Source organism: Pecten maximus, chromosome 13 (assembly GCF_902652985.1).
Source record: "Pecten maximus chromosome 13, xPecMax1.1, whole genome shotgun sequence".
Lineage (NCBI taxonomy): Eukaryota > Metazoa > Mollusca > Bivalvia > Pectinida > Pectinidae > Pecten > Pecten maximus.
Window position 1 is genome coordinate 35,587,186 of NC_047027.1, and position 12,174 is coordinate 35,599,359.

General features: G+C 38.4%; 1 protein-coding gene across 1 annotated transcript in view; it reads left to right on the plus strand.

The window, feature by feature from the left end:
* Positions 1 to 12,174, plus strand: part of LOC117340710 — a 62,721-nt gene that overhangs the window by 8,056 nt on the left and 42,491 nt on the right. Inside the window, exons 7-16 of the mRNA XM_033902473.1 lie at positions 724 to 867; positions 1,437 to 1,733; positions 3,830 to 4,040; positions 5,206 to 5,253; positions 5,804 to 6,284; positions 7,082 to 7,183; positions 7,990 to 8,100; positions 9,118 to 9,255; positions 11,212 to 11,304; positions 11,888 to 12,008. Coding sequence (XP_033758364.1) covers positions 724 to 867; positions 1,437 to 1,733; positions 3,830 to 4,040; positions 5,206 to 5,253; positions 5,804 to 6,284; positions 7,082 to 7,183; positions 7,990 to 8,100; positions 9,118 to 9,255; positions 11,212 to 11,304; positions 11,888 to 12,008 — 1,746 coding nt within the window. The remainder of the gene's footprint in view (positions 1 to 723; positions 868 to 1,436; positions 1,734 to 3,829; positions 4,041 to 5,205; positions 5,254 to 5,803; positions 6,285 to 7,081; positions 7,184 to 7,989; positions 8,101 to 9,117; positions 9,256 to 11,211; positions 11,305 to 11,887; positions 12,009 to 12,174) is intronic.

The window sequence follows — 12,174 nt, forward strand, 5'->3', positions numbered from 1 at the left end:
TAGACTACTATGAAATAATCTTCTAGTTTAGCATTATTAGACCATTTTGATGTCAACAGAGTCAATTTTTACATACATGGAGAAATTGAAGGGAGTTGTATATCATATGAGAGATAATGATTTAACAGACACATATGAGAGAAACATGTTTACAGACTTATTAGTATTGAAATGTTGATATATTGCAGCGACATATTCTCTCTAAATTTAACAGGAGCTACGATAGCTCATTTGGTTAGAGTACCAGCCACGTAGCCTCAGGTGAAGATCCGAGGTGGGTAGTTTGACGCTCCTTGCCTCTGTCTGTTTGTGTTTCTCTTGAAGCTGAGAAACGGGCTCGTCTGTACTGTCGTGGTTGTGTCCTTTTGCAAGACATTTTACTCTAATTGCTTGGAATAGCATGCGATGGGCCTCCGATATATGTTGTTCAGTGAGGTAGTCACCAACTACTACAAGGAGATCCTGCCTTCAAATGACTGTGGCTGTTCACAGGACGATAAACACAGCAGATAATCAAATAAACTAAATTTATGAAGAATGCTCCTTTCATAAAAAAATATCTTTTACCTACTAGAAATAAAATGGACATATTTCACTACATACTACATCAGAATTTTCTGATCCTGCAGTTGATCATCCCCATTGAGAAACTTATCCGCATTTATCCTAAAACATGCCTTCATTTTACCGAATCAGGTTTGGTATATGTATGTGTGATTGTAGGTAACTGTAATACTGATATACGACGGTGCGTGTTTTGTCGATACCTGCGATGTCAAGAAGTACTGCCAGCCGAGGATAAACTGAAACCATTGAAGGATTCACCAACTAAGAGACTTGTCCAAGGAGATTCGGCCGAGAACACAGGTAACTTAGAGACATTCTAATACAGCAATTATATCAGAAATTTATTGAAGCTGATAGGTTGGCCTTTCTGTAGTGAAAATTTCCTGAGCATCACTTTTTTGAAAAAGTGTGATCTTTAATATCGTACATATTACAATCTATTATTCCTACAAGCATTTGGTGTATAGAATTTTGTTATCTTGTATATTTTTTGAAAATAACATATGAATTTAACATGCCTCTATATTTGATAATTGTATGTAACTTTTGGAGTATTGTATAGACTTTTGGTGATGAAGCATATTTAATAGGCCCTCGGCCATGGCATGGAGGGACACACAGTGTTACCCATGCATGTCCGTCCTGTCCCATCCCGTAGTGTCGTGTCCCAATGCAATGTAACTCGGGAACTGCTGATGCGGTCTTCACCAAAACTTTCGTGGTATCGAGTTGCAGCGGGGGCATTTATGTCCAACAGACATTTTCTTGTTAAAATTCTTCAGATCCACAAAATATCAAGTCAATAAAAGATGATGATATTATTGTATGTACCCATATATCATACAATGAATGTGTGATTGTTGTCACAGAAGGATTGATGTCCCCGCCTAAAACTATACCTGCGACGGCACAGATCGTAGGCGAGCTAGAGGAAGGTGTTTCAGCTCCCTTAACCAGCTCGCCGGAGAGTGTAGCCTCGTCTCCAGCATCTGAGGGACGTGGGCCCCGCATCAAGCATGTGTGTAGGAAAGCAGCAGTAGTCCTTGGGAAGCCGGTGGCCAAGTTTCCTCAGACTTCTCCACAGTCGTCATTGGAGATCACACTAAGTGCCTTACCTCGAGGAGAGAAAGTAAAACTATGGAAGAAGGAGGAGGAATCAAAAGCTGGTAAGTATGTCACCTTACACATGTGTAAATTGTGAGTGTAATTGATGCAATGTATTTACAGTACAGAAATCTTGATTATTTAGTTTTCTCTGCATTTGATGTTTGAGTGGGACATATGTATGGGTGTGTGTGTGTATAAATGTGTGTATGTGATAAATGATCAATTACAGAAATTTTGAATATCTTTGATTTATACAAATTTAATTGATTGAGTGTATACAAGCCTTAGTATGTGTGGGTGTGTGTGTGTGTATGTGAGAGAAAGTTATGTATTGTACATTTTTTGATGAAAACACTGAATAAAAAGTAAATTATAAAAAAAAAAAGTATGTCACCTTAACGAAGTTTGGGGATATTATGCTTTGCTATGTTTCTTATTTCTGCCACTTTTTTCTGTGACAAAGTTTCCGACATGTTTCTCGAAAACTGAAGGGTGAAATTCATTGAATCTTTACACGAGTGTTATTTTCTATGACGAGGTTTCCGACATGTTTCTCGAAAATAGGGTGGAATTCAATGAAAGTTTACATGTTCATGTATGAACGGTGGTGCACAAGAGTACCTGTTTTTGATCGGTCATCTGACTGGTCGGCCAGACCAAGCCCTCTGATTGGTCAAAATTTAGATATTGTATGATTTTGATGAAATTTGGTAAATAGGTGTAGTATGACATTACAAACATTGTTGTGCTATCAAATACTTCATTTTCAACAGCAGGGGTCATTTAGAGGACATATGTTATGATGCCCGTTACAGTAAGCACTTGTTACTTAAGTAGTTCATACAGATGTGAAGGGTCCTTGAATTTCAGCCTGGAGACATCATTGGAAATTTGGAAATTTGGCAAAAATCTTTTGAAAAGTCCTTGAATATATGGCTTTGGTATTGAGATAATCAATGGAGACAATTGTGCTTTCCCAGGGGTTGACACTGACTTAACCACCTTGACAGACCGCCGGGCTGCCAGGTTTTGGAATGAGGCAGCCCGGGCAGCCAAAGGTGATGCCCCTCTTGGGGGATTTGGGAGCATTGTCCCTCCAGTCCCTAACCCCAACACTGAAGAAAACATTGAATATTCTAGATGCAGTTTCCTGCATTCAAGTCCATTTTGAGCGTAAAATTTTTAGATATTACACCAAAGGGTTTCATGAAAAAAGTTTTGAAAATAAAATTATTGAACTAATTGAAGAACACTTCAGTTGATCTTTATACATTTGACTGAAATGTTGGCAGCCCACAGGGCTGCTGGTCTGGACATTCTAGCAGCCCGACCAGATTTCAGGCAGTCCAGGGCTGCCGGGCTACTGTAAGTGTCGATCCCCGTTTCCTAAAGTCTAAAAAAACTACCTCCTGTGTTGCAACCAAATTGTGCAACATACAATCGATTTGAAATACAGTTGCTCATTCTCACTACGTTACATGAAACATCATTATGCGACGTTGTTAGATGTTCATGTAACATAGTGAGAATGAACATCCAGGTTTTAATTAGGTTGTGAAGCATATTCATTTATTTTGCTGTGATTGTTAATATATATATTGTACATGCAATAAATTAAACGTCCAGTGTATAAAATTATATATGAAAATTCCTTAGACAATATGTCTACAGAAAATTGAAATCCCATAGCCCAAGTCATTTTTCCACAGACCAATTTTTTAAAACATTGTTGAAAGTAGCATAACTTTCACGCAAATGCTTGCATCATCCAGTAATAACATGCTGTTATTGGTAAAATAAACTCTATTGTAAGCTCTGATTTCATATGATCATTTGTCAGAAAATATTGGAATGTTGTTTACATGAATTGTAATGCATGTCAGGGCTCAAACTTTTCATAGCCAATGGGGCCAACACTTTGAAATTTTACATAGACCGACCAGGTTTTCTATAGCCTCGGAACATCGGACCACCTTTACTTTCGAACACTGAATGTGTTTGATGGGATACAAGATGATATATAAAACATTGTACTTTATTACATGACCTGGTACTGTCTTAAGTTTTACAAGATGGTGATCACTGTCCTTTGTCCCATACATGGACGGTTTAACTTTAGAGTTGAAGTACGGGAAACATATTTATTTCTTTGTAGGGTTGTCAGACGATGAACGCACCCTGGATGAGATTATCCAACAGTCCGAAGATAATGTTTGTACAGTAAAGAGATCTCCACATAAGTCACCTGCGTTGAATAGACTGATTCCAGGATCTCGAGGTCGACTCACCGTCCGCAGACGTAAGCTCCGCTGTAAAAAGTGCCCTGGATGTCTCGCTAAGGATTGTGGGAAATGTCTCTACTGCCAGTGAGTTCTACACAAAACAAAAGTCTCTAATATCTTATAATTAATATGTTTAACAAGAATCATGCAGAGGTACTTGTATAGAATCAGGGCTCAAATTGGCGCCTATTTTAGTGGCCATGGCACCTTAAATTTACCATTGGCGACCAGTTTTTGACCTATAAGGTGCCTGCATGGCCACTAAAATAAACCTGTAAATTTTTGCGATTAAGTTAATCTTTCAAAGGTTGCAGTCAATGCTAAAATGATGTTCACAATCGAAAAAGTTACAGAGAGATGTTATACTGATCTAAACAATTAAGATATTTTTTTTTTTAATTATATATAAATGTAAGACAACTAGGCCAGGCAACTAACTTTCCCAATTGGTGCCTATGACTTGGTAGCCAAATAGGCAACCTGGTAAAAAAATATCAACTTTGAGCTCTGAGAATGTCTTTATTTCTGGACCCCCCCCCCCCCCCCCCATTGGATGGATATATATATCTTGCTCTTTTGTCCTTAGCTGTAGGGGGTTCGGTATTTTATCTCCCTGGGACGAAGTACAGAGGAGCTATCAGGGCTATTCTGAGGTCTTTTTGGGGCCATTAATGGGCCCAATTCCCCATTGAAATTATTGCATATTTAAGCTAAATTCCCAAAATTTGCAGTTAATTCCTGAAGAAGTCTTTCCCAATTCACCAATTTTCTTTCCAAAATGAGACAAAAGACCCCGTCCCAAACCAGGGTTCACCCTCGACCCAAAAATCATGGGCTATTTTGACAAGATTTCAGAAATTGGGCCAAAACATAGAAAACTGAAGAAATTTGTGAGATTTGGTGGGCCATTTTGGAAAATATGAGGCAAATGAGTTATCCCTGCCTGACGTGTGTGTTCCTTAACTTGTGACAAGACCTTTAGTTTTCATTGGTTCTACATTTGTGGAGCTGCTGACCTTGGCTGTGACCTTTGACCTACTTTTAAAAAACTAAATCTGAACTTCAACCAACTCAGCAAGCTATGTTGTCTTCTGACAACTCTTTTTTTTACTTCCTATTAACCCGTTAGAGTAATGTACAAGGTCTAAGATTGATTCTTTGAACCCACTACAATAACAACTCCCAAAGTATTATGTTCATCGAGGTTCCAAGTATTTACATATAAATGGTGGAGACATTTGTGTTTCAGGGACAAGCCCAAGTTCGGAGGTCGTGGAGTCATGAAGCAGGCGTGTATGTAAGTATCAATGTTTGTAAGATGTATGTTAAATTTGGATCAAGTGGGGAAATTGGGATCCCATTATAAGCTAGGTCTTACCCCAGGATTAATGTTTTAAATGTCTATTTCTGACCATTAAATATTTAATCTTATTGAAGGATAAAATTAATGTGTTAAATGTTTACTTCTGGCCATTAGATATTTAATCTTATCGAAGGATAAAATTAATGTGTTAAATGTCTTCTTGTGGCCATTAAATTAAAATATTCAATATTATCCAAGGATTAATGTGTTAAATAATTACTTCTGGCCATTGAATTTTAAATCTTATCCCAGGATTAATTTGTTTAATGTTCACTTGTGACCATTAAATATTTAATCTTATCCAAGGATTAATGTATTAAATGTGTCTACTTCTAACCATTAACTATTTAATGGACATGTCCCTAAGACCACCACCGACACCCCCCCCCCCCCCCCCCCTTCCCAACTCCATTCTTCTAGACACATTTTTTTAGCTCCATTACTATGATATTTAATGTTAAGATTATATATTGTTGCTTGGCAGGGACCGGAAATGTGAATTTCCACGTTATTCAAGAGCAGCAACAGCAGCATTCATTAAACCTAAGGATCCTCCGCCAGAGAGCCAGACATGTGATCAAGGTTGTAACACGCCAGTGGAGCTACCAGAACCCTCCGACCCTTCCCAGAATACCGCAGGCTGTGGTAACCCTAACACCAAGAATGGAAATGGAACAAGCTCCAGCATGAACCTGATCAGACGGATGGTGCTGCAGAGTCAAGGAAATGCTCGTCCCGAGGGAGGAGTCAAACATTCTGGGGACCCAGATCCAGCGATTAGGACACCTGCAAATATTAGCCGACAGCTACTGCCTCACTTCAGTGGGGGTTTGTCCCGAGAAAACTTGTCACAAAAATCTGGACGACAGAGCCCACTCGTGCCACCTTTTCGGCCAGGAGATCCCTCCAAGAAACCAGGACTCGGGGTATTGTCACCAAAGAAATTACCAAAAGCGAAGGATAGGGTATGTCAGAGATTTATCACGATATGATTTAAGCATAACTAATTAAAAAAATTGATCGTTTTCTTTTGATTTTAAAGTAGGCTTTCAAAACACTTGAAACTATTCTAGAAAAGAATTTACGAAATAATAATTTTAAATGTCTGTGTAATTAGTCATTTATGTTCAGCACACAAGGGGTTGCGGTGGCCGAGTGGTTAAGGTGTCCTGACACTTTTTCACTAGCCCTCCACCTCTAGGTTGCGAGTTGGAAAGCCTACGTGGGGCAGTTGCCAGGTACTGACTGTAGACCGGTGGTTTTTCTCCGGGTACTCCGGCTTTCCTCCACCTCCAAAACCTGGCACGTCCTTAAATGACTCTGGCTGTTAATAGGACGTTAAACAAAACAGACCAAAACCATCAGCACACTATTTATGAGTTCTGGTATATCCACAACTCAGAATATTTCTGAAACTTCACATGTAGATTCCCTTGGTCCTTAGTTGTGCACATTCAATTTGGAGTCTGAATGGGAAAACAAAATGGCCAACAGCAGCCATCTTGGATTTGACAATTGAAGTTTTTTTTATCACTCTTTCTTCGAAAGTCCCTATAACATTTGTTGTAGATTTCATACAAAGGTTTTCTAACGAAGTTTTTACTTGTTATCAAATTATTAAGGGAAAAGAGGAAAGAGCAAAAAAGAAGAGATATCAGTTTGTCATAAAACCAATAAAGATCATTCAATGGTGTATGCCAAGATCCCTCTGGGATCTCTCGATTATATTACCCACGTTACTTATTTGATGATTTTGTTACAGAACTTGACAGTACTGAGGTCTGAGAATTGCGTTCTCCAGCCACTACCATCCACCTTGAGACACTGGCCTCAGAGTGGATACCGGATTAAGGCAGAATTCAAGGTAATATATATAATACATGCAATAGATCTATACAAATGAAATTAAAAAATTACTTGGTTGTTGGAAGAAATGATTATTCCTCGCTGATAGACTGATAAGTTAGGGAGAAATTCATATTGTTTGTATCCGCAAATAAGCCCCTTTCCGCAAATAAGCCTTCTTCATATTTGTAGACTAATCAATTTCAAAGCAAGCTAGAAGTGGTTCACAAATAATGCTAAGCCCTCTGTAAACTTCATCATAAACTTTTACACTGTCAGTAATAAAAGAAAGTGATAAATCAATTTGTCATTGATGGTAAGAAGATGGGGAGAAATCATTATTTGTCATTGATGGTAAGAAGATAGGGAGAAATCATTATTTGTCATTGATTGTAAGAAGATGGAGAGAAATCATTATTTGTCATTGATTGTAAGAAGATGGGGAGAAATCATTATTTGTCATTGATGGTAAGAAGATGGGGAGTAATCATTATTTGTCATTGATTGTAAGAAGATGGGGAGTAATCATTATTTGTTATTGATGGTTAGAAGATGGGGAGTAATCATTATTTGTCATTGATTGTAAGAAGATGGGGAGAAATCATTATTTGTCATTGATGGTAAGAAGATGGGGAGTAATCATTATTTGTAATAGATGGTAAGAAGATGGGGGGGTAATCATTATTTGTTATTGATGGTTAGAAGATGGGGAGTAATCATTATTTGTTATTGATACCGAAGATGGGGAGTAATCATTATTTGTCATTGATCATAAGAAGTCTTTTATATTCATGATTTAATATTGGACTAAATGTATTTTTTCAGGAGAACTATGATATTGAGAAGGCGTGGCAGTCTGGTGTCCCACTGACAATGTCTGGACCTCTCTGTGTTCGTACCATCTGTTACCTGTGTGGTAGTGCTGGCAAACATGAGGTAGGTATAGAGTTACCATATATGACTAATCGGATGGCATAGTGGTAACACTCGCCTTTTTCTGAGGCGACTTTTTCTGAGGCGACTGAGATTGGACGTGAAAAGGCATAGTGTCACCTGCCCGACCTCGTGGGTTTTCCCCCAGGAACTCTGGTTTCCTCCCACAGTAAGACCCCTCGCGCGCTTCCATCTGGGCCAACAAGAGTAATTAATATAAGTTATACAACTTCATTCACAATTGTTGTAAAATCAAGTGTTTGGATCAGCTTCTTTAATGATTGGACAATTCATGGTCTTCAGTGTATTTGTATTTTTATCAAAACTCTCAATCCAGTCTATTATCATTGGTTTCTGTATAAGATATTTTCAGGTACTTTCTCTGGTAGATTTATGATTTCAAACCATACAGGTCTGTAAGGTATGATGGTTGTAACATTTAAGTTCAGTTGTGATACAATCAACAAATAAAACTTGTATAATGCTGAATTTCTGGTTTCTCTATTGTTTTCTAATACAAATTCTAAAGTTTTGAAAATAATGTTAAAGTTAATTGAATATAAAGAATTTCTTAATTCAACACATTTCCCCAAAACTTGGACAAAAGTAAATGTTCCAAGCAGTTGCAGGGCTTTTTCTCACTGGTTTGGGATGGGGCCTTTTGGTCTCATTTTGGGATGAAAATTGGTGAATTGGGAAAGATTTTTGCAGGAGTAAACTGGAAATTTTGTGAATATGGCTTTAAATATGAAATAATTCCAATTGGGTATAGGGCCCATTTACAGCTGCCAAAAAGCCCTCAGAAAAAGCCCTGAGTTGTGCCAGAGCTGTTCATTTGTGAAATAAGGAGAACCCAAAGTGATCTTATATGACTGATGAGTCTTGACAGAGTATTTCATGGCTGGTATTTATGTCTGCAGCTTCATTTCGATTTATGCCTGAATTGTTAAATCTTAATTTTAGATGAAGCTATTTGTGTAGTAGGTGTCTGATATCATCACTGTTTGTGGCTGTTTTCAGTTTGTTTTCTGTAATGTCTGTTGTGAACCATTCCACGAGTTCTGTCTGGAGGAAGAGGAACGTCCGACGGAAGACAACCGAGAAAACTGGTGCTGCCATCGTTGCCAGTTCTGCCATGTGTGTGGTGAACAATACAATGTGAGTTGTCTCCCTTTTTGACAAGACATGCTGATACATTACAATTAATTCTGACCAATGTGTGGTGTATCTTCCGAGCCGAGACACATACATATACCAACATCTATTCCCTATTTCTCCCATGCCCAGTGAAGATTGGTGGGGAATATACAATTAGGTTCCATATATCCATTCATGAGCATATCTCCAAAACTGTCTCCAGTAAAACATCTACCCCACCCCAGGACTCCAGTAAAACATCTACCCCACCCCAGGACTCCAGTAAAACATCTACCCCACCCCAGGACTCCAGTAAAACATCTCCCCCGCCCCAGGACTCCAGTAAAACATCTCCCCCGCCCCAGGACTCCAGTAAAACATCTCCCCCGCCCCAGGACTCCAGTAAAACATTTACCCCACCCCAGGACTCCAGTAAAACATCTCCTCCACCCCAGGACTCCAGTAAAACATCTCCCCCACCCCAGGACTCCAGTAAAACATTTACCCCACCCCAGGACTCCAGTAAAACATCTACCCCACCCCAGGACTCCAGTAAAACATCTACCCCACCACAGGACTCCAGGTTTGGTTAAGGGGTACCACCTATAGAATTTATTTAATAAATTACATAGAAGTAATAGGAAGTCAATCCAACGATGTATAGAAGTGATTTAATGTGAAGTCCTGGGGTCAGGTAGATATTTTAATGGAGTAACCCTTAGCAAAACTTGTCTACCCACATCCATCAAGTTGTGCCTAGTAGTACCTTCTGCTATGGAACAGTTCTGAGATTCATTATTTTCTTGGTTACCAAGTAAACAAATAGTCAAAATCTCTGGTTAAAGTATTTCCAGAGTATATCTCTGAAAAAACTGACACCTATCTTCAAAAATGTGCCAAGACCCCATGAAGCTTCCTACACACATCAATCCTGTGGTTTGAGTTTTGATATTTCTTTCGTTATCATGGAAACAAATAGTAAAAAATCACATAATTGAAATGGTCAAAATTACATATTTAAAATAGGCAGAATCTCATATTTTAAAATAGTCAAAATCACATATTTAAATAGTAAAAATTGCATTTCCACGAACCTTTCAAATAATTCCAAGAAAATCCCCACCCTCATCAATCGACTGGGCTAATAGTGCCTTCTGCTGTAGAGAATAGTCTTTAGTTTTGGTGTTTCTTTGGTTACCATGACAACCTACTGCCAGAACTGTTTGAGATCACTTAATTGACCATATATAATGTACCCACCAACTGGCTACCAGTTACTTGTTGTGGATTGATGATTTTCTTCGGCAAAAGTTCCGGCCTATCACAAGGAAACTTAACAAGAACATACCGCAGCCTCCCAAAACACACATACGTACTCACCACTAGCATGCATGTCGCACGCACGGGAGGCCGTCCTTAAATGACCTTAGCTGTATAATAGGACGTTAAACAAAATAAACCAAACCAAGCCATCTTTGTGTACTTTGGATTCTTCCACTGTTCACTATAGCTTCAGTGTGTTGATTTGACTCCAATCACCACTTCCTTTCCATCCTTAACATTGACCGTTACCTCTGAACAACCTATTAAATAATCTCGGTGAGACGCCGATGAATGGGCTCCCTTGACAGGGGATATGAACGACTATGGACTTCTTTCCTCTGATTTTACACTTGGATGTTCAAAAAACCCTAAAAAAAATTACCAGATGGTTATAACTCAAAATTGCTTGGGAAAATACGAAATGTGACAAATCGGGATATTGTAACACCCTTGTGAATCGTCAACATTCTATTAGATACGGAAGTGAAGATTAATGATTAAATCACTTGAAATTTATTCAGGAATAAACCCAACATGTACATTATATAACAAGTTTGATTTGTTACATTTGCCACATGTACATTATATTACAAGTTCGGGTTTTTACCTTTGCCTGTCTATTTGTTGTTAACAGCTGTTACGTTTTGTTAACAGCTGTTACGTTGTGACAAGTGTCAGAATACGTATCACCCCGAGTGCCTTGGACCCAATTATCCCACGAAGCCCTCCAAGAAAAAGAAGATCTGGGTATGTACACTACCATTATACATCCGTCCAGACCTTGGTTACACTGAGGATGGATATAGAGTTGGGTGTTAAACAACTTTTGAGTTATTGTAATATTTCGGTATTTGGCTTACCTGCATTGGAGTGAAAAGTGCAAAATTGACTCATCTAAATTGAGTTAAGAGGGAAAATTGACTCGTCTGAGTTGAGATAAGAAGAATAAATTGACTCGTCTGAGTTGAGATAAGAGGAATGGTTGACTCTTCTGAGTGGAGTTACAGGAAAAATAAACTCCTTTGAGTTAAGAGTGATGATTGACTCGTCTGAGTTGAGTTAACAGGAAGAATTGACTCCATGCTGAGTTAACAGGAAGAATTGACTCATCCAGGTCCTGAGTAAGAAGAGCTGCTTAGAATTATGTTGTCATTAAGGTTTTAGGTTATCAAGATGATGTCTATTGATCTTTTCTAAAGTTTAAGTTTTGAATGTTATCTCCACTGTAGCTATTCCAAGAAGCAAGCATTTATGTGTGTAATACTGTACACATATAAGTATTACACGAATTTAAGGTACCTTACATGTCGTGTGATGATTTGTTGGACAGGTGTGTACGAAGTGTGTCCGTTGTAAGAGCTGCGGATCCACCACTCCGGGAAACGCTGGACATGCTACGTGGACGTACGACTTCCAACTCTGTTACGAATGTGGGAAACTGATGGACAAAGGTAAACTTCACCCTCATAATATTCAAATCTTCCTTTACCTCAATAATTGTAACTGTATAATTTTATTTCTCATTCAATTTACAATTTTGAAAAAATTTCATTAAACTTTAGCTCAAATTATCGAGTCACGGCCATTTGTGAATAAACTGACTTATTGTAGTTGTTG